This window comes from Coenobita brevimanus, chromosome 29 (genome assembly GCF_032717465.1).
Source record: "Coenobita brevimanus isolate Jiangsu-jjx chromosome 29, ASM3271746v2, whole genome shotgun sequence".
NCBI lineage: Eukaryota > Metazoa > Arthropoda > Malacostraca > Decapoda > Coenobitidae > Coenobita > Coenobita brevimanus.
In genome coordinates, this window is record NC_136982.1 from 41246763 (window position 1) to 41274262 (window position 27500).

Sequence of the window (27500 nt, forward strand, 5' to 3'; positions counted from 1 at the left end):
TCTTCTCCTGTCCTTTCTCTTCTCAATCGTTTCTATTCCTAAATTTTGATCTTTCTCATTCTCTTTCGTCTTTCTAGTCTTTCTCTTATTCATTCTTCTCTTCCTCCTTCACTCTATCCTCTCCTTTCCTTCCCTTCACCTCCATCTCCTTTCCTTTATACTTTAACCTGCCTTCCTCCCACTCTCTCTCTCTCTCTCTCTCTCCTGCTATATACTTCCTCTTTTCCTTGATACTTTTTCCTTCCCTTTCTCTAGTTGCTCTTCCCTTTTACCGTCTTCCTCTCCCTTTCTTCTTCACTCTTCCACCCTTCCTCTCTCTCTCTCTCTCTCTCTCTCACCGCCCCGTCCCTATCTCCTGCGTTATCTCAATGCGGAATCCATACCCCAATATTTGCCTGCTGGGACGGCTCGTTTTCTTTTCCTCATACACCCATTTTCTTGCGGGGTTTCATTTCGAGGCCAACTTTTATGTATTTCAGTGTTTTTTTTTTTTTTTCCTTTTATGATAGAGTTCTTTATTAAAATTCATAGGCAGGGAAGGAACACATAAATTAGCCTCCATGTGGTGGCACTGATATATATATATATATATATATATATATATATATATATATATATATATATATATATATATATATATATATATATGTTTACGACTCTGGTCATAGGCTTCAAAGCCTGCTCCCAAGGCCCAGTAGTTCTCCTACATACCATACACCTCTACATCTGGCCCGATTACGGTATATAAACATCCCCTCCCTCCCCGTCCCCAGATGGGAGGATGGTAGAGAGAAGAATGAGGGCAGCTTCACTCTGCAGTCCACCGGGTTCACTTTTGGATGAACCTGGTGCCACAATAAGAACAAGTACAACAGTTCCACGTTTCATGCATTAGTCAAAACTATCCATTTTTAAGGTATTCCATCACTCTCCTCCCTTCCCTCCGTATTACAAACTCTGAACATATCGATAGCCGGGTCACCTTTGCTTGCCCAACAGTCCACAATCATTAAGCCTAAGGTAAAAAAGCAGACTAGTTCGAAGGATGTAGGTCACTCCTCCCCTGCGCACTTCATCCTCTGACGTCACTTCCGCCTTCACCTCCGTTAATCCCTGTCATTTGGTTTCCATGGTGATGTACTAGTGCTTACTCTTATATCGATCAACACGATGAACAGCAAGACAGTGAACAATGACTTTTGAAACTAAGTGATGTTATCTGCGAAGCCCAATAAACTTTCCTGACTACTGTGTAAAAGTTCCGTAATTAATCGACCAATGAGTGGAGCGTTATTCCTGACAACTGTACATTTACCATAGTTCTTCCACCTTAACCTGGCCCATGTTTTCATCCCTTTTCAGTTTTTCACGTAGCTCAATAATAATGATGATGAATATGATGATGATGATAATAAAAAAAAAAAATAATAATAATAAAGATACTGTAATAAACAATGATAATGCTGTGGCTTACGTCCTTCCAGTAGCACTTCTTCATGACTAGCATCATGTTTTAGCATTACTATTATAACTCAGCACAAAAGATGGCGGTGCGGTAATTTTAAGCCAAGTAAGAGTAAAAGGAGCATAATCTCCCAAATGATCAGGCAGAGATGTTTGATATTTTTACCCGTTCCCTATACGGTAAACGGCATTGTACATAGTTGAAGTATGATACGGTACGCTACACAGTACAGTAGCCACAGGGAATATTAGTCGTTAGACGGGTGCTGAGCGGATTATTTTTCTAGTTGCGTTTTTACATTTTTACTATATTCATCTGCCTACCTATCTATCTTCCTATCTATCTGTCTATTCATGTTTCTATCTATGTCCTCATCTGTTTTAATTTCCTTCTTGCTTTCACTTCAATTTTTTTCCCTCTCTCTCTCTCTCTCTCTCTCTCTCTCTCTCTCTCTCTCTCTCTCTCCTCTCTCTCTCAATACTGAAATGAGCAGGATTTCGTTCGAGCGCTTGGGAGATTTCGGATTTACTTTAATGTCGGTGTTGTTGGCGTGCACACGAAATAAATTCAGCCAGATTCACTAGGCAGGAAAAGAGAAAGTGGGGACGGAAAGATGAGATAATTGTAATTGGAGGGTAAAGAATGTGAGCGATAAAGGAGAGAGAGAGAGAGAGAGAGAGAGAGAGAGAGAGAGAGAGAGAATTCCTACCTACCCCATCTTCCTTTAATTTGTCTTCCTGTTCCTCTCTCTCTCTCTCTCTCTCTCTCTCTCTCTCTCTCACACACACACACACACACACACACACACACACATAATGTACAGACAAAAATCACAAAGAGTTATATTCGAATACGCCCACAATAATTGCGCCAACATAATGTAAACAAGTAAGCACTTCCAAACACAAACTATGTAAAACTTTATAATAACACTTGTCGAATATTCAAAACAATCGCATACGGTATTGGCAATAAGTCAAAATTAAACAAATGTGAGAAACCAAAGTAACCACAAACTGAAAAATCTCAAAATGAAAAATGTGGAAAAGGGCCCAATAAACAGAAAAGAAAATACACTGTACAGTACATGAACAGATAATTTTCACGCCTTGCGCCACACGACATATGAATACTGATAAGGATGTGATGTGACAAATGGACATCGGCTGCATTACATGTGGGCGCAAAATCAAATCTGCAGCTAATATATTTGGGTACCAGTACACTGCTTCATTTGGGCGCCATCATAAGCGTTACCAACCAAACATAAATAATTAAAAAAAAAAAAAAATAGCCTAACAACCTAAACTAACGTACCCTAACCAAACCTAACCTAACTTAACCCATCCTAACCTAAATTAAGTTACGTAAGGCACGGTTATTTTAGGTTACGTTTAGTTGGTAACGATATGTTGGCGCCTAAATGAAATGGTACCGTATGCTGGCGCCCAAATGAAATGCAAAGCGCGCGCCAATAATAATGTGAACACTAAGAAGACAATTTCATATGATATCGAAATAAAAGCAACAAAGGACACGAAAAAATACACACACACACACACACACACACACACACACACCACCAGCCGAGCAATAAACCCTATCCACAAAAATGAAAGTATGGTAGATTATTCATTCCTCTCTATTTTCATCTTTCTCCCGCCCCATCATATCATTCGGTTTTGGGAAGCAGCCTATTACTTATGGGGCTAATGAAGGCTAAATCTTACCCCACCAATTTCACAAGTCTCTCTCCAGCACAATAAAATCGTCTCCACACACACACTCACACACCGCTCGCTGGTGCAGTGGTAACGTTCTCGCTTGCCAACTGGTGGACGGGAGTTCGCGCCTCGCTCAGGTTGCGAAAAGTTTCACTGACGAAGTGGGTGGTTACTGTCCCCCTTGAGCAAGGGGACGGGTGTGTGCGTGTGTGAAGGTCACAGCCTTGCCCTTAGATCGGACTATATGAGCTCTCAGCTCCCTTCCGGGAGGGTAAAAGCTGACCATCACGACCATCAAGTGATCCTGACCGACCCGGTGAATTACACACACACACAAAGACGTCCCCGTACTGAAGGGGTAAAGACGTGTCGAGGAAAAAAAAAAAAAAGGAAATGTACGGTTTACTGCAGCAGAAAAACCTTACCAGATCAATTCCTATCCCTTCAATTTGTTTCCTGTAATTCTCATATTAATTTCATGGTGGTAAACAATTGCTTCCTGTCGACATTACTTCCTCCCTCTTGTTATCACGTTCCTTATGCCTTGCCTACATTTGTTTTTCTCGGGTGTAATGGAAGAGACATACTCAAACCTACTCATATCTACCCAAACTCATTTACCTTTGCAATTACTTCTTCCGCTTCATTTTATATATATTTTTGTTAATTCTACTTGCGTAAATGATGCTCACTGTTGACTCTGTTTCTCTGTTGAGTTTCTTATCTTGTTACAGGTATTAATATCCATGTCCGTTTTGCTTTACCGACGATTATTTATTTCACGGGTTTACTGTAATGGACTTACTCAAACCTATTCGAATCTTAGCTACGTTAGGTTTAATTGCCTGGCTGCAGTATGTTGTTAGAGTGCTAGGTTAGGTTTGGTTAGGCTGGTTATAGATTCGGTTCGGTTAGGTTAGGTTGTTATGATAGCTTACGTTTGGTTAGGTTAGATTTAGTTTGGTTGTTAGGTTGGCTTGATTAGGTTCGGTTAGGACGTTAGGTTGTGTGTAAGGTTAGGAAGATGCTCTAAAACAAGCCAACACCAATTATTTGGGTAGATGTACGTAAGTTGGTGTAAGTGTTCGTCACCACTCGAAAAACAAGAGTGATATCGGAATTAAAAGCTAAAGGAAAAATTTTACGTGAAATGTTCGCTTACAACCCCCAAAATAAACCAGGAAAATGTAAAAAATTATCGGGATGAACCGATTTGGAAAGGTGCTTCTTCTGCTTAAAAATGCGTATGTTTACCCAATATAACAAAAGATTTGGCACGTGTGTGTACACACACACACACACACACACACACCAAAGAAAAATATACACAACCTTACCTTCAAAACAGATTGCTCGCCGCACGCCGCTCCTGTCGAGAATAACTCCAAAACCTGGCATTTTCGAAGACGGGAGGTTTTGCTACACTTATTCCTCACTAGCTTCTTTCAGCACACTGGACGTTAGAATGCAGGCCACTGGTACTTATGCAATATAAACACTAAAAACAAGGTAACGCAGAATAAAGTTTCGATGTGTAAAATGCAAAATACAGTACAGTACATTCATAAACAAGAGGTGCTGCACGCTACACCGGAGCGAATCACAAGCCCAAAGTCCCCACCTCTTCTCAGTGTTCAGTAATTCTCGATCAGTCTCATCTCAGACGCACTCCAAAATGCACTTAGTCTTCCCCACGCCGCAACACACACACAATTATTACCAAAACTCCAGACAAACCGCGAGAGAAGAGACAGAAAGAGTAAGGAGATGCGGAGCTGTCAACATCTACGTCTCCCTCAGTATTGCCATCCAGTCAAAAACAAAAACACGCAAAATTCTTGATAAACTAAACTCTTCAAAAATGACACACGAGCTCTAAACCAACCTTAAAACATGGGTAATCTCTAAATTTACATATATTCTAACTAGCTAACTATAAACCCCAAAGGACTTACGCATTATCAAAAACATTAATGAAAATAATCGATTCCGATTATTACATTTGGCATCATTTACCTCATCCCCCAAACACTGTCACATCACACCCCCTTCCCCGTCAAATCTTCATATTTATGTAGACAATTTTTGATATTGAATGATGGATTTTCTTCATCGTTGCCCTTAACATTTTTCATTTAATTAACTTATATAGGTAGTATGATAGATCAGGAGATAAAAATGAAAAGTAGGGGCGGAAGAGAGGGAGGAAACAAAGTGGAGGGAAGGAGGTAAGAAGCGCAGATGGAGGGAGGACAGAGACAAAAGTAGGGAGCCAGGGAGTTGCCAGAGTATATTAATATAACATAATCATCATTAGCAGCTTAACGATAAAGATTAATATTTTGATACAGATAGATAAACTGTGAGTCAGAGAAGGGCGAACCAGATGAAGGGAAGGAGGAAACAACTCCCGGTGGAAGAGATGGAAATAGAGGGAAGAAGAGACTCGTCAGATAGCTTCATCATATCATCACCATTATCATCATAGAGATAAATGTTGCGAGACGGGAAAAAAAAAAGAGGGAAACGAAAGGTAAGTGGGGGAGACGAAGAAAATCGCCGATGAAGAAGACGGCACGACAAGAGGGAAGAAAGGTGGGAGGTATCATCATCCTAATTTATTACAAGATATTTCCTTCACTTTATTCCCAACTCACTAACGATCTTCCTCAACACCACCCTCCCTCATATGCGCTCTCACCTTTTCTCCACTTCGTTCTCATACTTGGAACAGTACTTAAAGCTCATTCATTCCCTCTCAGTCTATGGCGACATTATTTTTACGGTACATTCCTTCTCGTGCTAGACGATTTCATTCAGCTTAGGAGGGACTTTCCGAACAGGAGGGGCTACGCGGAAATCAGAAAGAATAAAGGAAATAAGTCACCTGTTAGCTGTTGATACGGTGGCCCAAACTTCATGCGAAAAGTGAACTCGGTGGACTGCGGGCTTAAGTTGCCCTTCTCTTGCAGTCCACCATCCTCTCTCCGGGGGATAGAGGAGTAGTTGAGTCTGTGTAACCGGGTAATGGAGCAACTCGGTTATATCGGTGCCACCACAAGAAGGCGTCCTTCCCTCCACCCCTAAAAATAAAAATCGATTAACAGCAGAAAAAAATGAAACGGCAAAATACAATTAGCTGAGAGAGAGAGAGAGAGAGAGAGAGAGAGAGAGAGAGCATATGCACACTAAAGGAAATGAATACCACAGAAATATTCTTACATTATATTTGGAACTTCGATACAAATAATGTAATGAGTTAGAGAACAAAAAATGTCAAAACTCTCCATAATATCAAACTCAGCAGCAGCCCTACTAGGTTTGTGCTGCTGGGTACGGTAGCGGTCGAAAGTTCGTTTACACCGTCTCGAAACCTGGAGATCTTAACGAAACATGAATCTAGATAATCAAGTGGGCTAAAACTTCGCTTCATTCGTAGCTTCAAACCAACGAAAAAAAAAAAAAAAATGGTTTGTGTGGTGTCGGAGGGTGATTTTGTGAAGTGTGAGAGTGGTATGGTGTATGACGTGATGTGGTGTGGTGTGGTGTAACAGGAGATTTTGCATAGAGTGGTGTGGTGTGGCTTCGTTAAATTCTACAGGAATGAAGCATCTTGTTGCCGAAAATTGTTGGTGAGACGGACGGACAGGGCCGCTCTTAGTGATACTCCAGCACCTAAAAATTCAAATGATCCTAAATATCGCTTTATTTGTTCACTATTTCGAGACTGCCACGAAACTTAATGAAATACTAGCAAACAATAAAATATGAATCAAATGGGCTCGAACCTGGTTTTACTGGTTCAGAACTGTGGAAAGTGTAGAGGGATTTTTGACCGCGCCTGTGGATGAGATTGGGAATGATTAGCGAGACTTGGAATGTGCAAGATAACATTAAATTGTACTGTACATGATTCGGTGGTTAGGCTTAATATGGCTTGTTCGTAGGAATATTGGTTACCCCTCTCTCTCTCTCTCTCTCTCTCTCTCTCTCTCTCTCTCTCTCTCTCTCTCTCATCAAAACAATACAATTACGAAGACTGGGCAGAAATACAATGTCCGGTCGGCAAATCTGAGTGCAAGACTTTCGAATGAATTAAAGTGAAAATGAAATGTAACATCAACCACAAATCTGAAATAAATGTGGGCAGACATCCCACGCGTCGTTCAATCAAAACTGGAATTCTTAACTAGGATTATATATAACAGAAAATACTGTAATTTACATCTCAGTTCAACGCTCCTTAACCCCTTCAATTCGGTGACGTATTTTTATATTGTTCTTGCCAGTCCGATAATTTTAATGAGCCACTGTTAAGGAACCATCTAATCTAGAGTCTCGGATGTGCTAAATAAAATCGTCTGCAGGTAGCAATAATACGAGAAAATACGTCATCGTCTTGCAGGAATTAAAGAAAATGTGTACTTTATAATATGGCTAGAATTTATACTACCTGTTCAAAGAAAATGTGTACTTTATGGTATGGCTAAAATTTATAGTTTAAAGAAAATGTGTACTTTACAGTATGGCTAAAATTTACATTGTTATCTCTATCAAAAATCCTGGTTTTAAAGCACCAAAAAATTGACCAAAAATCAAAGCAGTGAATCTGGATGCTACAGCAAAGCCACAACCACAAGTCGAGTCTTTTGAAGTGTTTTCTGTTTATACTCCAGCATTTACTGAGAGTTTTCTTCCAAGGCACTTCTGTTGCAAACGACCCTGGGGGCAATAATAACCCTTCCCAAGGAATAATAACCCCAAAGGAGCAGGTGTTATTCTGCGACAGAAGTATCATAGAAGAAAAGTGTCTGCAAATGGTGACATATAAAAAGAAAACACTTTAAAATACTTGAGGAGCAGTTCTGGCTTTTGCTAAATATTTACCCAGTCTTTTTCTTACTATGTTTCAGACCAGCTGCTATAATGAAGTCACAGAATCCTGCGTGAATGAAGTTCCTATGGATTAGCATTAACCAGCGTTTTCTTTCATATCCCTTTAAACCAAAGAAAACAACCCTATATATGACTAACTATTACATTAAGATCAAACCTACACTACCTTACACATTCCTGTTTTTCAGAGAGGGAATGAAAACTGGGATCCCTTTAATCACGTCTTAAAACTAGAGAATCTCGTATCCTAATACATGTTGCCTAGGTGTATACTTTTAAAAGGCCACAAGAACATTAGGATGTTACATTAGTAGCGCTATTAATAACTAGTTAACTTATATCTAATATACTACAAGTCCCACCACCATTTGCAAGTTACGGCATTCAAAAAAATATCTATTAAATAACTATGCTTTCAAGGTGCTGATGCAGAGCCTATACGTGGTGATGCTCTGGAGTCTGCACTCTTGGTGGAACAGCAGCTGCAGCATCCAACTGCAAGGCAAACCTCGTCACATTTTCCTGCACCTCACCATTGGATGGACCCTGGTCCAAATTTGGTGAGGCACCATCTGCCTCAAAGGGGGTCCTGGATCTCTATCTGGTGAATGTACTATAATGAACCTGCAGGATGGTCACACAGAAGCTGATGCTTACTTGTGGTCAATGGGTCTGCCCCAGACAGACTGGCATTAAGCAACATCAGCAACAACAACTATGCTTTCATCTCTTCATCCCAAGGACTTGGTACTTATTCCTGCCATCCTCAGATAATCTCTCACTTTAGGAATGACTTTTCAAACTGGAGGGGTTAGAGATAGCTTTCTTTAATCCTTTCAGTATGAGAAGGGTTTCCCAAGTTTATTAAAACCAGTCAAGGGTGGCAAGAATTATTTAAAAAAAGAGACATCATCAGTTTAAGATGTTGCTGTTACTGCTTATTCTTGGTCTGTCTGGCCAAACACAAGTCAACCATATGTAAGCAACTACTTCTGTGGGGTTGTCTTACAGTTTAACATACACCATGTGGGGATCCAGCTGCCCCTTGTGGCAGATGGTACCTCACCAGGGTCTGAGCAGGGTCCTCCCCATGGTGAGATGTTGAGAAATATGAAGAAGTTTGGCTCCTGAGTGGACACCGCATTTGCTCCACCCATGGTACGCAGCACTACCAAGTGTACGCTCAACATCAGCACCTGTGAAGAGGTTAATCACATCAATCAGCACGTCAGATCTGGAAAACGGTAACTATTATGATATTTTATGAGGGAGCACTTGCTACCGGCAGAGCAGAGTATTAGGTCGCATCTGCACCAAATCCACGCTTGTGAGGGTAGTTTTCTATCATTGTAACCCATACAAGTGGCCCCACTGGGCACAGGGAGATGTAGTCAAGAATATCTGTGGATTATAACGATGCAGAACTCTTGCCTGCAAAATACCCACACCAGCAAGCACTTGGTGTGAATGTTGCTAATACTGTACCCTACCAAATACAGTAGCAGACATAAATATCAATTCACTTCACTGCAGCCAATAATGAGACACTGAACAACAACTTTTGAAATACAGTAATGCAATCCATGGATGCCAACAAGCATTTCAGAATACAGCAAACCCTCGACATAATGAACCCCGGTTTTGCAAATTTCGGATATACCGAATGGCCAAATCGTGACCGAATTTTCCTCGGATTTTGCAAACATGTTGTTAAATGAGGGGGAAGTTCGGCCCAAGGTGACAACAGCATCCCTTCCTGGCATAGTTAGTGTACTTCAACAGCATCCCTTCCTAGCATAGTAAGTGTACTGTAACAGTACTACATTATACTGTACTGTATTCTTATTATAGGTATTGTATTTATAGGGTAGTGGATGTTGGAGTGGCCCTGGTGAGAGAGGATAGTGTTTGGAAACTCCCTGTACTGTTGTTTGCAGATGATACTGTGTTGTTGAGTGAAGACGAAGGGGAGCTGCAAGGCTTGGTGGATGAGTTTGAGAGAGTGTGCAAGAAACGGAATCTAAAGGTGAATGTAGGGAAGAGTAAAGTGATGGTCTTTGAGAGAGGTGAAGTCAGTGAATGTACAGCGAGGTTGGATGGTGAGGAATTGGAAAATGTGAGTACGTTTAAGTACTTGGGTAGTGTGATGAGTAAGGATGGAGGTTTGGAGGGTGAAGTGCTTGAAAGGGTACAGCAGGGAAGAAAGGTTGCTGGTTCTTTGAAAGCAGTGATAAGAAACAGGGAAGTGAGCATGGAAGTGAAAAAGTTACTACATGACAGTATTGTGATACCAACTCTAACGTATGGAAGTGAAGCTTGGACATTGTTGGAAGGACACAAGTCAAGAGTGAGAGCAGTGGAAATGAGTTATTTAAGAGGAGCCTGTGGAGTCACATGGAGAGACAGGCTGACGAATGAGGATATAAAGCAGTGTTGTGGTGTGGATGTGACAGGAAGTGTTATGAGGAACACACTGAGGTGGTTTGGCCACGTGGAGAGGATGGAGGGTGAAAGACTGACGAAGAGAGTGTATGTGAGTGAGGTGGAGGGGGAAAGAGGGAGGGGGAGGCCGAGGATGAGATGGAGGGATGGGGTGGAGAGGTATATGAGAGAGGGGGATGTGAGTTGGGAGCAGGGCAGTGAAATGGCGGGGGACAGGACGAATTGGAGGCGATTTGTTTGTGGCCACCCCAAACGGGATTGAGGCGTCTGGCAATAGATAGATAGATAGATAGATTTATATGTACAACTTCATACAGTACTGTATTGTATTTACATGTACAACTTCATAAACCATTAAATTCTCCATGAAAAACTTCAAAGAGTTAGTTTTGGTTATGTTCGAGCACGTAGGACTGAATGACTCCCCATCTACAGGGAACTGAGTTCGGTAATCCCTCAGAAATACCTGTACCAACCCCCCGTATACAGCAAACTTTCGGATATAGCGACCCATCCCTCTCCCCAATTAGTTCATTATATCGAGGTTTACTGTACTATGTTAAAGTTTCAGAATTGTTTGGCTAAAAAATGGAGCAATACTCTTGTCTGCAGCTGCATCTGTACAGTACTGTATACTGTACTGGAGTTGCAAAATACTATCATCAAACTACAGCATGTTCACTTTAACTCAGTGAAACGTTTTGTCCTTTTGCAGCTTACTTCCCACAGCTCAATTGCACACTATGAAATTATTGCATCTCATCATCCTATCCATAAAACTTATTCGTGACCAGCACCATATTCTAGTGTTAATTCTTTGTTATCAAACCATTCAGACAGAGAGATGGCAATCTCGGCCAAGCTAAGGTGGACAGAGTATACTGCTGTTACACAAAATCATAAAATTATCAAAATACTGTACTATCAACAACACAGCAATGATTCATCATTACTATCATCATGATGGTAGCAATAATAATTAACCATCATGACCACTGATGTAATAATATTCCTGATAATGCATACATATGTAAATTAATAGCAATTAATTATCACAAATTTAAAACAATGGAGATTTCAACAGCAATCTCAAAAATCCTGGTTAATATATACAGTAATGTACAAATAATTATATAAATCATGATAATCAAATGGACATTTCCTGCCCATAAGCAAACTAAATCATATTTGTTCAATATTATCCCCTTCTCCTCTAATAATTCTAAACAAAGCCCAGTTTCAGATGTAACAAAAATATTAATAACACTGCTTCAGACTGTTGAGGAGTGAATAAGGATAAGATATACAAGCATGGTTCTTGGTTTGCCCCACTGCAGAACAGAATAGTTAATGTTGTACTGAAGCTACAGTAAATTTATAACCCTCACAACCAAGAGAATTTTGCAGGATCCCTTGAAATAACATACAGCTTTTACCAATGTTTCAATATGCTTCTTTACATACACACCATAACTTGCATAAAGAAGACAAATGGCAGCAGACCAAAAACACCATGAAGTTAACCACAGACAAAAATACATCTTCAGTGAATCTTCTACAAATCTGAGTAGGAAGGTTCCTAGTCCACTGTAGTATCTACCAATACCACCTACCAATACAATGAGCATTTGAGTGGAAACTGGATATACAGTGTACGCCTATCACTCATCCTGAAGTGGCTGTGTACTGGTGACAAAAGAATGCATTACAGTATTATGTAAAGAGCATCATTCTTAGATGATATGGCGATTCCTCATAGAACTTGTTCTTATAGGTGACAAAAATCACTTATGCACAGTGAAATATGACCCCTACATAGTATGCACAATAATGAATACTGCACTATTAACAACAGGTACTGATGTACAATATATCCCATATGACTGACTGGAAAAAGAAAAAAAGGCCATCCTGTTCTGAAGCAATGTACATCATACTCCGCCTTGACATCACTGTCAGATGATGACTCAGGGGATGAATTCTTGCTTTGGCTCTAGGATGCAGTGTGGTTTAAGGGAGAGTGGGGCCTCTCAATGTTAGTGGTTACACTGGCCAACTTTTGCCCACCATATTACATCATATGGAGTGTGACAAATATCCAGGGGTATACAAGACTGTCAACCCCTTGTGTAAAAGACAAGATGTGTACTCACAATGCACATACTATGGGGAACCACTGTAGATATCATATTCTGTAAAAGACATCTGCACTCAACCCCACCAACTTTTTCCTTTCTGTGAGTCATTGCAGTCAAGAAGCAAGGAAAACAGCGTGTGTGTGATATAACTGCCTACACAAGATGACTATATTCTTTTCACTTTATCTTGGCAAAGATTTTCATTCTTTGCAGCTCAAGGCAATGCTAATGCTCTGCACCCTTTCCACAGAACTTCTTCATGACTAACACCATAAACTAGTTTCAATCTATTCCTAAAACTCAGCATTCAAGATGGTGAGATGGGAATTTAAGCAAGTTTGAGTAAAACAGGTATACTGTAACTACATAATGATCACAGTATTCCACATATGGATTATAATTAGGATATCTATACAAAGAACACAGTATTTACACAGGAAACAAACTAACACTAATATAACACAGCCAACTACACAATGGACTAAAGACACAACCATCTGAGACATAAATCACGCACACACACACACACACACACACACACACACACACACACACACACACACACACACACACACACGAGGGCAGTGGGAGAGATTGGACGTACTAACGCTTCGCTCCACATTGGGCATAACTAAGAGTACCTATTTAAATGAGTCAAGCTAGTTAATAGGCTTCATTAAGTGATGATTCAGCATAGCAGAGCTAGTATAAGCAAAAATGTGTAGCCTAAAGTTAACATAAAAAATCAGCATTGCAAGGAAATTGCCAAGGTAACTAAGCATTGGACATAACACACCAAGGTGGGCAGCAATAGGAGGGAGATGCCAGACTGTAAGCAAAAATTATCTTTCTGTACGTTGGACTACTTTGGAAAAGTGTCTCTAGAAGGTGGTATGAGAAGGGATAAAGGTAGAAAACAGAACGATGAATAAGGAGAACTGGTTGAAATGGAAACATATAATAAATTAGCGGGGAAAGAGAATAAACTGGAGAAAGCTTTTCAAATGGAAATAGAGGCAATCAAAAAGGAACTACACCTGCTGAGGGATAAAAAAGATGAAGAATTAGTAAATGAAATGAAGAGAAATGACACAACAATAGATGAGCTGTCAGGTGCGGCAGATTCTGCAAGTGAGATGGGGAGAACGATAGTCAACCATGAGAGATTTCTGGAGGAGTTCAGAAATGCTACAAATACAATTAAGTAAGCAAGCAGTCTGATAGACCAATGCAGTGATACTGAAGAAACGATAACTCAGGCTCAAAACCAAAGTTAAAGATAAAATACAGTCCATCATGGATGAGGGGAATATCTAGATCCAAGAAGAAGATATTTGTGAAGTACTTGATGAACAATTCCAATCAGCTTTTACAGAGGAAAGCAGATTTGAGAGAGATGATAAGGAACACGCATGCCCACACACATTAACAAATATACGAATATCGGAGCAAGAGATCCAGGAAGGGTTGAGCAAATTAGACACTGGAAATGCAAATAGTTCTGATGAGACTTCAGGTTGGGTATTACATGAATGTGCAAAAGAGTTAAACAGACCAATATATTTAATATTCAAGGAATCCTTTAAGTCAAGGTGAGCTACCTGATACTGGAAGAATGCAAACATTGTTCCCCGATACAAGAAAGGAAGTAGACAGAATCCACTTAACTACTGACCAGCATCTCTGACCAGTGTTGTAAGACATTAGAAAAGATGATAAGAAAAATTTGGGTAAACCATCTGGAGAAATACAATATGATAACAGAAAGACAGTTCACTTTTAGAATGGAAAAATCATGTGTTACTAATATATTAAGCTACAATGACGGTTGCAGAAACACTACAGAAAAGAGACGGAAGGGTAGACAGTATCTATTTGGAGTTCAAGAAGGTATCTGACAGAGTACCACACCAAAGACTTTTATGGAAATTGTACCATCAAGGAGGAATCCATGGTAATCTGTAATGTTGGATGCATGATTTTCTCAGAAAAAAGGGAAATGAGAACAGTACTAAGGGGAAATTACTCAACATGGAGAGAAGTGACTAGTGGAGTTCCCCAGGGCACAGTGCTGGTACCAATTATGTTTTTTGTATAATACTGTTTAAATGACACTGACAGCAACATTGGAAATGGATGCTATCTAAATACCATATGTTTACTGATGATGCAAAAATACAGAGGGGAATTACAAACACAAACTCTTGCATTGAGCTACAAGAAGAATTAAATAAGCTTCATGAATGGAGCAACAGATGGCAACTGATTTTCAATGTGGACAAATGCCATGTAATCAAGTTTGGTAAAAGTGGAAAATGACCAGACTGGGTTTATAAACTAGGAAGTTCAAGCCTACACCTATCAAAAAAGGAAAAGGACCTAGGAGTGATAATCAATAACAGACTACCTCCGGCTGACCACATAAATGAGAAAATTCAGAACATGTATGCCCTGCTTACTAAAGTGAGACTACCATTCACATACATAAATGAAGACAAGCTGAGAAAGTTAATCACATCATTCATTAGATCAACCCTGGATTACACATCAGTGGTCTGGAATCCACACCTCAAAAAACACGTAGATAAAATTGGAAAGGTATGAAGGGACGCTAAAAGATGGGTACCAGGCTTAAGGGATCTAAGCTATGAAGAAAGACAACAATAATTAAACCTATCAACATTATACGAGAGAAGGAGGAGAGGAGACATGAGACATGATTATGCTATATAAATGTATCACAGAGAAAGAGAAAAAAAGAAATAAATGAGTATTTAACCTATGGGGATGCATCAGAATGAGGACATTGCAAAAAACTGCATAAAATGAGGTGATAAAGACGTATGGAAATTCAGTTTCTCCAGTAGGGCAACTGATCAGTGGAATGCACTACCAAATCAAATAGTGTGTGCCAAAACTATTCATACATCTAGGGATATGTATGATTAAATGGTTTAATACACGGGACAGTATGAGCTTGACTCATCCCTGAAAAGATACAATTAGGGAAGAACAACTAGGTAAGAACACACAACCAACACTTGCTAATATGGATATCATCAGTCTCTACACTAATGCTGGCAATACATAGACTTCTTCCATGGCACTAATGGCCACTAATACCTGTTATTGCATTGTCATGTGAGATAAATCTGTTAAGAAGTATGTCATATGAAGAAGTATATGAAGATAAATGCCCATCTTCAGTTTAGTGGTTCCCAAGAGGGAATAAGGCATCATAGATGATGAAAAACTGATATGAAAATTATACATACTACATAAAATGTTTGTCTGTGTCAATTCTTTGGAGGGTTGCCTAAGATGGGTACCAGGTATATTAGTGCAAAAGAAGTGACAGAATTAGATTACCTGGCTGGTGAGGAAGTAAAGAGTAATGGAGTGGCTGTGGAGGAATGTGTTACTATGGCGTGCTGGCTGTTGTAAGTCATAAAGCTGCATATGGTTCTAACCTATAAAAAGGCCTAAATAAGAAGAAAAATAATAATACAATATTGTAAGCAATGCAGACAGTTGCCACCACCAACATAACCTAAGCCAAACTGCCAGCTCTGAAATTTTTAAAACATTGGACAACAGTATTACCTTCTCCTGACCAAATATTAGGTACTGAAATCTTTTGTTTTCACACTGTTTCTCCAAGATGCAGATGTCTTTTATATCAACTTAACCTCTCAACTAATCTGAAAGTACAGTACATTGCTTCCTGGACATTCAATGTGAATGGAAGTCCCTAAGTTATGATACACAAGATGTGTGATATTCTAATTCCTCCCTTGTATAAGCATAAATACTACAATATCAATTTTGAGGATGATGTAATTATGGGTGGAAGTGTCTTTTGGCTGAGTTTGACTGGTAAACTCAGTGGCCCTCTCTAGTTCTATCTGTTATAACAGTGAAAGTGAGGTACTGTGCACCCAGTTTCCCACAAATACCCAAACCGTTTATCAAATATTTCACAAACGTATTCTTTCTCACTACGGGTTTGCAGTGATGAATCTTCTGATAAATCTTATACAGTATGATAACACTGCCTTCTCGATGGGCAGCTTCCTGATGAATCTGAACCAACTGCCTTCTGTCCTCTCTGTTAAAGTTCCATAAAAAAGAAAAATTCATCCTTCCAGAAGGAGTATTCAACTGCAAATAAACTCGCAAATGTCATGTAATTACAAAATTATCAATGATGTTATGTAATTACATGTACAAAGTACTGAACATCCTTCAGTGATACATACAGTAGTGAATACTGTACTGACAGCTTCTGGACAACAAAAAAGAACATGATAACAATGCATTCCCATTAACAAAAAAAAAAAAAAAAAAAAAAAAAAAAGTACAGTATTACATATAAAAACAAACAGGTTCTTCATCAAATTACAGAAAAGGCATGAAGTCCTATAAAAAAAAAAAAAAAAAAAAAAAATCTCATATTATCCTAACTCTTGCAGTCCAGATACATTATGAGTAAAACCATTATCTGTTGTTAAACTCTCCAGAGACGGGAAACAAGACAAGCATATACTGTATGTAGACACTTTCAGGTATGCTGAACTGTTAACACTTGCAAAAATCATGATAAATCTTACAGCCTTATAAAATAATGATCACAAAGAACCAGAAATACAGTATAAAGAATGAAAATAGGTGACTGTCCCCCACACCTTATACTCTTCCATATTCAATTCTACTTGGTACCTGACCTGAGAATTACGTGAGGGTACATGAAAGATGCTATAAATATATGCATATCAACTTCATCTTCATGGTTAAACACTTTCTGATCAATCATTCCAGGAATATATATGCTACAATCAGCCTTATATAATTCATGGTACACAGAGATACAATGCTGTACACATATCAAGCACAAAGAGCACCAAAGACTTACTAAGTACAATACATTATACTACTTAAAAAGTAGTCACCATCATCATCATCATCATCATCACCCTACTCCCCATTGTAAAATAGGGTGGGTTTAGTATCATATACGGTAAGCCTACACCATATGAAAAATAAGATACAGCAATCACTTATCCTTTCCAATAGGACATAAAGGTCAGAGTTCAAGCCTGTTATGTGGTAACTATTGGTTAATGACCCTGTTTTATCATCACTGAGAGAAGGAGATGATTTGCAGTTTATGTAACTCATCTGGCTGACTAATACTAAAGCTAACTATTTAAAGAGGCAGAAATCAGTCATTCTTCAGAGATAACATACTGCAATGATAGTATAAAAAACAAAAATATTATAGTGTTCTTAACAATGACTAGACATTGAAATACAAAACCCTACAACACCAACGGACTGCAAAGATATATGATACTGATTACCTTAACATCCCTTATGCATTGTTCTTACAAGAAACTCTCTTTATGACATACCTCCATTTACCAAATTTCAATTTTAACAGCCTCTTTGAAATAACCAAATAATGTCTTTATACTGAATACCATATAGGTTTGGTATACAGTACAGCTTATGGCAGATGCAGCAAAAGACTGCCCTATGGTGAAAGTTTAGCTCCGTCTGACACTAATGCAAACAGTTCCACTGCTGCTTTGCCTCTTATCTAGTTAATGGTATCGTCATACTGTACAGTAATTTACAACCAACTTTAATTTTTTTTGTGATTTACAGTATAAATTTATGTATGCAAGACTGAGTTTAAAAATGCTGAAAAGTACCATATCTAACAAAATATGGTAGATATACAGTCTAAAGAAACTGCATTCATAAATTAAAATGTTTATCATACAATCATACACTGTATTGAACTAGTTTTCATATTAAACAATGCAGTCTTCCCCACTCTTGGCCACCCATTATGGGATTAAGGTGTCTGGCAATTGATATAGACAGATAGACTCTTCTGCTAATTAGTCCATTCCATTGAGGGCTGACTGTTCCTAACATTTACTCTTGACATTGAGAGTGAAAAGAAACATAAATACAACATTAAACAATAAAGAAAGCCAACAGCTAATTCACTGCTTCTCTATGAGGACATCATTTATTTCCACATGATTTATTCAGCTTAGGTCTGACCTTTCACTCTGGAGAGGTTAGATACAGCCATCATCAATCCCTTCACTACCAGGGAATTCTTCTGTGCTGAACAAAACTACCTGGTGGTTAAGAGAATACACAGCAGTATAATGGCCTTGGGTATAATGGGATAAGATACATTACATAGTACAGTACTGTACATTAATTTTACAGGGCAAATTCATTATTTACATCAACAGCCTGGAGCAAAATTTCACAACAATCAAAAGGGACTCATTTTACTAATATAATTTGGAGTAGGGTATATGTTTCTCTTCACCTGAATAAACTGAAACTGAGTTTACATCCATTCAAAGTTTTACCCAACACCATCACTGCGGCCATTTGCACATGAAACTATAAATCAAGCAAGTAGCTTTGGGGAAAAGTATCATTCTGCAACACCTTAAATATACTATGTGTGCTTTCTTAAAAGTATGTTCACTTATTTTATATTATGTGCACTGGAATATAATTCTACTATTATTTTAAACAAAAAATTCTTTTTGTCAGTATTCTATTCAAAGGGAATAAATAACACTAATATTCTGACAGGATGATGAATGCACCAAATATTATGAATGAATTGTAGTACAGTATTCTGATGTCACTGTATCATGACCATTAAATCTGCTTCCAAGAATTCTGAGTAATGCTGAAGCACAGACTTTGAAATACTAAACTGCAACTAAGTTGAGCAACAGACACAATGTTACACAATCCTCTGAAGGAACTAATATCATAGATGAGTTCACTTACTATGATGAAAAAAGGCACTCTTAATCTGCACCATTTTGCATTGTTGCCATAATATCTTACACTGGGTGAATGAAAGGAGAATAAGAGACTGGCTAGGAATGAGTATGAGAGCAAGGTGACTGGAAGGAAGAGAGAAAGGTTGAGAACAAGGTGGAGAGATAAAGGAAAGAGCATATGAGGGTGGATGATGACCTGTGGGACGAGAGGTCATTATATCAAGTAAGAACAGAAATGCATGAAGGTCGTTTTGTTGAGTCCATGACTCATAGGCTATAAAGACAGTGATAGCTGGTGTCACTCTCAGTGCCAACCTGATTCATCAGGATGACAAGAAAGTGGAGGGAATAGACTATTCTTCTACAGTCTATCTCCTATATATCTCTACTCTAAATAATCATGCTATACTGATGGTGTGGTGAAACATGAAAATATGGAATAACTGTTTATATACGGCCAAAATGATGCTGCTTGAATACTGTGCATGCAGTTTTACTTTTCATTCATCATCATGACGATGAAGTAGCTTTACAGTAAATGCTCCCCTCTTGGGGAGACTAAGGCATTCCCACTATCAATAAAACTTTGGTTCATGTTTGAAGCCCTTTGCAACTGGCTATCTTTCCTGACATCAATCAATCATCTTTGACCTGGTTAAAACGTTTAACCTTTTGGCCAACAGTGTGCACTCTAACCCGATTGACCACAGTAGCTACCACAGCTCATTCATTATCGCTAACATCATAAATCCTACCCAATTCCACGTATGTATGCTTACTCTACTTTAACTTGATTTGGTATATTCAATGCTAACAGAGGTTTACTAAACAAAAGTTCATTTGGAATGAAACAAATAAAGTAAAAAATATAGTGTCTTTGAATTTTCACTCGCCTAATTTGAAATGGAATGTCAGAAAACTTACAGTTTGAAAAAAAAAAAAAAAAAAAAAAAAAAGGGAAGAAAATCATTACAGAATCACAGTACTGTATATGGTATTTCACACCAACAAACTATGTAACAACAGTATACCATCATTCTAATACAATATCATAATGATCTGTGCTACTTAACTATGCAACATACTTCAACTGTATTCTGATATCCAACTTGATCAAGAAATGCCTTTTAGCTATTTCACTCCAATGATGCACCTTTTGTTTATTCTTGCTACCACCATATGATTTTAAATCTACCTGAGAGAGGCTTTTCAAAATGGAGGAGTTATATACAGTATTGCCTTCATTAACCCTTCCCTACTAGACACTTTTCTTAAGCTGAATAAAATAATCTGTCTTGAGCAATGATCATCCGCAAAGCTTATTGTTCACGTCACAAGAGCTTTGGAACAAACTTGCCGGCAGCTCTTCGCATGCCCAAATCATCCATTAAAATTTCATGTGCTGATCCATCACCGATCCCAATTTCATAAACAATTCCTCTGACAGTCAACTATGATTTCCCATGACCAAATCACTGACTTTCCTCACATTTTCAGTACTCCTGCTTGTCGATGGCCTCCCAGGACGTGGATTGCTCTCAACTGACATTTGGACATTTCTGAAGCGATTGTACCACTCCTTTATTTGCGTTACCCCCATGACTTCATTCCCAAAAACTTGCTGGATCTTTCTGGTAGTTTCAACTTGGGTATAATCTAGTTTTTGGCAAAGTTTGATGCAGTAACATTGTTTGACCTTTTCGGTCATCATGATGAGTGAAAGAACACGATGACCATACTGTGCATGACCATGAACACAAGACTGACTGACAGCCACCAAGTCACTCGTGGCGGCTGACATTAATCACTCATGTACACAAAAGTCCTGCACTGTGCTACACAAAACCCCACCCCTATCCTCCAACTGCTTGGGGGAAAAAAAAAAAAAAAAAAAAAAAAAAAAAAAAGAGGCTGGATACTTTCTGAACAGACATCGTATACTATACAATGAGCATATGCTTAGAGTAAAACACTTCTTTGAATGTGTCACTGGTTCACAATATCAAACGATGTTCCCTGGCTATGCTAGGCTAAGATGTAGATGTCTTTAATTCTCTAATGATTGGGACAACTTTAATACAGCATCAACATTCCAGTTAATGTTCGACAATTTAACTCCGCTGAGAGTGAATTATAAGAAGCTCAGTGGTTTAATACTGTCAACATTAACTCTCATAATTAGGACAACTTTACTATTTTACTGTAGCTAATATCATGATCAGATCAACTCTACTGCTGTATTTTGGCTAACACTGGATTATTTTATTCAAATGAGTGACTCACAAGAGCCTGAGAGTGTTAATGCTGTCACCATTAACTTCCATGATCAAGAAAACTTTTGTACTTAAGTCTACAGTAGTTAAATGTATATGATTTTATTCAAATAAGTGTCGGTCATACAACCCTGTGAGAGTCAACAACAGTTAAATCTGACTTTGGCATCAAGCGCCAACAGTGCTGTTTCACTTAAATCCATTCATCCATCATCCAATCCTATGTCGCCCCATGAGAAGCGTAGAAGCCCGGGGCTAGGCCAGTTGGTCCTGACATTTAAGATGAGAATGACCAGCCTCACTCATCGTTAAGGGGCATTATGTAAGCATCGAAACCCAACCACCCCTTGGATACAAACCTACACAGGCTCAATGCGACTGGAGCACCTTCATTACCCACTAAACCACCTGGCACTGTAATTTGGTTATATGGTTACCACCCAGCATAGTAAATGGTTTCCTGGTGTACAGGAAACCATTTGGCTTGTCACTCAGTGCAGAGTCACTAATAGGCAGAAGGAAGAGGAAAGAAGGAAAGAAAGGCACATGAGGGAGTGTTAAGTCACCCATAGGCAGATGAAAGAGGAAAGAATGAAGGGAAGAAAGACAGAAGAGGAAGGAAAGAAGAGAGGTAGGGCAGACACCCAAAGCAGCACTACATGTTTCATTATTACTGTAAGCTGTTTTTGAATTAACATCAACATTTCACTTGAAGTTGCTCCAGACTCACCAGAAAGGTTTTCTGACACCAGTGTGTGTGTGTGTGTGTGTGTGTGTGTGTGTGTGTGTGTGTGTGTGTGTGTGTGTGTGTGTGTGTGTACTTTTAACACCAAAAACTATTAAAAGCATGTCTTACATTTGTTTCACATAAATCAGCATTTCACCAGCACACACCTTAGGGCAAGCGAGTACGGAGTATTAGATAAAGGTAATACAGTATATAATCTTTTGTCTCCACCAAATATACAAATATGTAAAAATACATTATGACTTAAAGAACATACCTAACACTACACCACATCACTGTACAGGTAATTATTGAATATGTTACTGGAATCTATGATTAACAGCACTGTGGAATTTATTATCCCACAGGTATAAAGACTACTATACTGTACCTGTATTATTATATTACAGCAAATAATGGCACAAAAAAGGTAGGCCGTGTGCAGGAAAACTTACACAGCACCGTGAACTATTCATTTCACTCTGCATACTGTAAAAAATAAAAGAATTAAATCTGAAAGTAAAACAAATCAGAGATTATGTTTTCCAGTACAAGAAATTAAAAAAATTATCATTAACAGTAAAAAAATAAATCAGGAGATATTAATCTTCAGTATTCTTACTTCCACAAGGATTTAACCACAGCACTAAATAAGAGTGCAACTGATAACCATACCCTTTGCATATTATGCAGAATTATCATCCCAATACATTTCACATCATAGACCATTTAAGCACAGTTCACAGCTGTACTGTACAGTACAACTAAAAATTTTGGACAGAAACACAATAAATTTATTCATAATAAATATGACACATTAGCTCCTAGACACAATGCATCATAAGTAAACATTGTATTTAAAATTACATTTATGTGCTGCAATTAAATCATACCACACTATTTGCAGTAAATAAAACTGTACAGGCAGTACTGCATAAGCCTATTAGCATTACAGGTAAATTACTAATATTTTACTATTATTTCTCTGATCCCACTGTGTGGGATCAAACTGTTCAAATCCCCCATTCCTTCTCCTCTGGAATTCCTCTCTTTATGGATCAGCTTAAAAAAAAAAAAAAAAAAAAAAAAAAAAAAAAAAAAGACAATGATATGGGGTTGGATAAGACCAGAGTGAAGGCCATTAGTGAGGAGAGAGGGAGACTATGAATCATAAACAGTAAAAGCCAATCCCATTTCAACCTCTCTGAGATGTAGGGACCTGATACAACATTACTGCAATCCAGTACATTTAAAGGTAGATGACCAGCCTACTAACTTTAGTTCCACTACAGTATTTATTTATTAAAAAAAAAAAAAAAAAAAAAAAATCCATTCACCACTTGGGGATCAGACCTCTGAATGGACGTCACTTCAACTAATGTGTCCTAAAAACCAGACCACCAAAAGTTATTAAATCCTACAACTACTGTATTCACTAAATGGTGTATAACGGGTCTGATTCACGTATGACGACTCTCATATGTTAACAACATGCTTCAAAAGATCTGTACGGTAATTTTATTCTCCGATGATGTATTTTTCATTTCGTACTTGCTAATTCTAGACATTTCTACTCACCCCAGAAAAGACCTCTTGTACCAAAGGGGTAAATGAAGGAAATATCTGACCCCTCTAGTCTGAAAAGTCCCTCCTACACTAAATAAAATAATCTGGAAACAGTCAGAAAAGGAATGAATATGTCCAGGGGTTGATAGGGTTAACAATTCTTAACAACTACAGTACTGTACCTAATATCCTCAGTCTGCCCATCAATCTCATTTACATTAACCCTAACACAAAAATACAAAACTAAAACTGTCTCGAAACTATGGGGTACAGGGTTCTGTGGAAAAAAATTCTTGCAACACATGCACGTGGGCATGTGCACACACACACACACACACACACACACACACACACACACACACACACACACATCATACAAGATGACCTGTCACCAGAAGAGCATATAAAAAGAATCATTGGAGGCACATATGAATTACTGACAAACGTGAGTGACTTTTAATTATATGGATGAGGAAATGCTTAGGGAGTTGATAAGACCAAGACTAAAATATGCAGCTGTGATATGGTCACCTCCTCTGAAAAAACATATTGATAAACTAGAGAAGGTACAATGGATGGCTACAAGGATGATACCATGCTTAAGGGAACTGACCTATGAGGACAGATTGGAAAAACTGAAGTTACCAACACTGCATGACAGAAGGGAAAGCAGAGATTTGATTACGATGTTTAGAAATGTACGAGATCTGAAAAAAGTGGAGAGAGAATCTTCTTGTATTGGACAATGAAAGAACAAGAGGTTAAGAATTTTAATTGTGGAAGGGAAGATACCTTAATGATCTTAAAAGGTTCAGTTTCCCAAACAGAAGTAAAAGTACTTGGAATGACTTAGGCAAGGAGGTGGTGAAACAAAAAAAGCATCCATGTGTTTAAAACTGCACTGGATAAAAGTAGATATGGAGCAAGAACAATATGAGCTTAGATCAATTCCTGTATACTACAAATATGCAAATACACACACACACACACACACACACACACACACACACACACACAAAATTATGGTGAACAATGTGAGCTCACCCAACAGCTTAGCACTGAGCAGGACATGTTAATGACACACAACAGTCATCTTTATAATCATTCTAACATTTTTTTCCACCAAAGGATGCAGTGAGGCAGAACCCAAATACAAGGAGACAGAAAGTACAAAAGTCAGACAGCAACAACCTAGTGAAATGGACCAGACACTCATTAACACACTCATCCAGTCCATCACATTAAAAAATGCAAACAGATATTGTGCTTGTGTCTCCCAGCTGTCAAAGGCACTTCAGCATACAAAAATATATACAAACATACAATAAGAAACAAAACCAAACATGCTGGAAATGTATAACAAAAAGAAGTTGGAAGATTAAGTGAAATACATACCAGGTAATACAGTACAGTACTTCAAAGCCAGTAGAGTGACAATGCGAAGCTAAGGACTGGTATCATGTGATTCTACAGACTATCCCTATCATCCCAAGGATGTAATATTTAGTTTATTATTGTCCTTTACTGATGATTTTATACACCAGCTTAGGACTGACTTTCCAAACTGCTGGGGTCAAATATTGCCTTCATTAACTATTTTACCTTACAAGGTCTCTCCTATGAGGAATAAAATTGTCCGTGAGTAACAAGAATAATCCATCAAAGCACATCACTGGATGCAAAGGGTTTAAAGAAAATATTAACGTAAGGGTACCACAAGTTAATTCATGCAATGAAAAATTACCCTTCATGTAATGTACGTGCTAATTATTATGCGAGAGGGATGTCTGTTGAGCATGGAAGAGTGGCTGTGCGTGACAGAAATAAATGGAGAGAAATTGTGAATGAATAAATGATGACGCAGCCCTGAGGGGATATTCTCCCGCATTTGGTCTGATTAGCTAGTCAGGTCAGGTGCGAGTAAGGGGATGGGTCTATTATGATGTGACAGGAGTAAACCAGCTCTGCTGTCGGGCCCTGCTGCGGATGTCACTGATTGCACTACGCAGTTGACCCATGTGTGGTGTGGTGCGGTAAGGATCTGCCCCTTCTCCCCTTTGGGGCTAAGATGCGAATGACTGTGTTTGAATGGATGAGTAAATGGGGAGTGTGTCGTCCTGTCTCGGCTACCTCCCTTTCCATGGGAGAAGCAGCCTCGGTATATAGATAGATAGATAAGTAAATAAGTTAAAATTCTTCTGTTAAACAGTACAGTATATTACAAATTACTATTTGCATCAAAGCTAGAATTACGTATTTTACAGATGACCAGAGATTCCCTGGGCACAGCTACACAAACACACTTATGTTGAACTCTCTCCCATACCTGTGATTTGTTTTTCCAGGAAGGACAATGAGATGAGAATGGAGAGACTTTCCATACCGGTATCTCTGGTTCTTCCTGCAGATCAAAGTCTGAGTTATGACAGGGAGATAATCATATGTTTGTTTGTGTATCTAGGCTTGGTTTTGTCAACTTGTGGTCCACTGTACAGTACTTCTGGCTGATGGCAAGTTTGGCTTTGGTATAAGGTGCTCTGCTATCATGTTTCATACCATTTTTCTCTCCAAATTGATATCTTAGGTTAAGTTCAATATTTTGAACATTAGTGAATTTTTTGTTCTTGATTTTTTCTTTAATAAAATGGCATTTAGTATGAAATGATCAATGACTATTTAGAATGAAAAATTCATCATACTGTATACTAAGCCAATTCCTGCAGGGTTAGTTTACTGTATGTACCTTTATTCAGCTATTATTCCTATTTATGTAAGAACTTGAGAACAAATCTGCAGGTATAAAATATTCTGGAGGACTTAACTTTCAGATCTGCAAAAAATATACTGAAATTAAATTAATTAAAATATAAAAACCAACATGAATACTGTTCAACAGAAAATATCAATTCAGGTCAGAAAATGGTACAATATAATGCATTTTTTGCTGCTGCATTCCACACTCTGCTGAAAAGCAACTACTGTAGTATGGTGTTATATCACACGAAGGTCTATATATGATCTATGACGAAGTGTTCAGTCAGGATGTGTTTGGTTATGAGGCATTCCGTCAGGAAGAGTTTGCTCATGATGCATTTTGGCGTGGTGTGTCATGATGAGGGGCCTCTTGATGTACACTATTCTCCTGTGGTGCACTCTCCTGTTCTGCATCATTCTGTGGTGTACTATCGTTTGGTGAAGCTGTCTGTGGCATATCTTTTGGCAGTGAATCTGTTTGTGGTGTGCCCTTCTGTGCTGTGGTCTTCTGCGGTTCAGTCTTTTGTGACAAGTCCTCTTGTGGTGCATCCTGAGCATGGAGATCATCCTGCTGATCTTCCTCTTCCTCTACATCATCATCATCAGAGGACACAGGACTGGGACTTGTGGGGATGGCCATGGCAGCCTCCCCTTCCCCATCACCACCATTGCTCTCTTTGTTTGC

At 38.6% G+C, this 27500-nt stretch overlaps 1 protein-coding gene across 1 annotated transcript in view; it reads right to left on the reverse strand.

Annotated features, from left to right (window-relative positions):
* Positions 1-8520: 8520 nt before the first annotated feature.
* LOC145395021 (TBC1 domain family member 2B-like) overlaps positions 8521-27500 on the reverse strand; it is a 199265-nt gene continuing 180285 nt past the window's right edge. The window contains exons 17-19 of the mRNA XM_080268766.1: positions 27195-27500; positions 9107-9281; positions 8521-8657 (exon numbers count right to left, since the gene is read on the reverse strand). The exon at positions 27195-27500 is cut by the window's right edge and continues 42 nt beyond it. Coding sequence (XP_080124892.1) covers positions 8521-8657; positions 9107-9281; positions 27195-27500 — 618 coding nt within the window. The remainder of the gene's footprint in view (positions 8658-9106; positions 9282-27194) is intronic.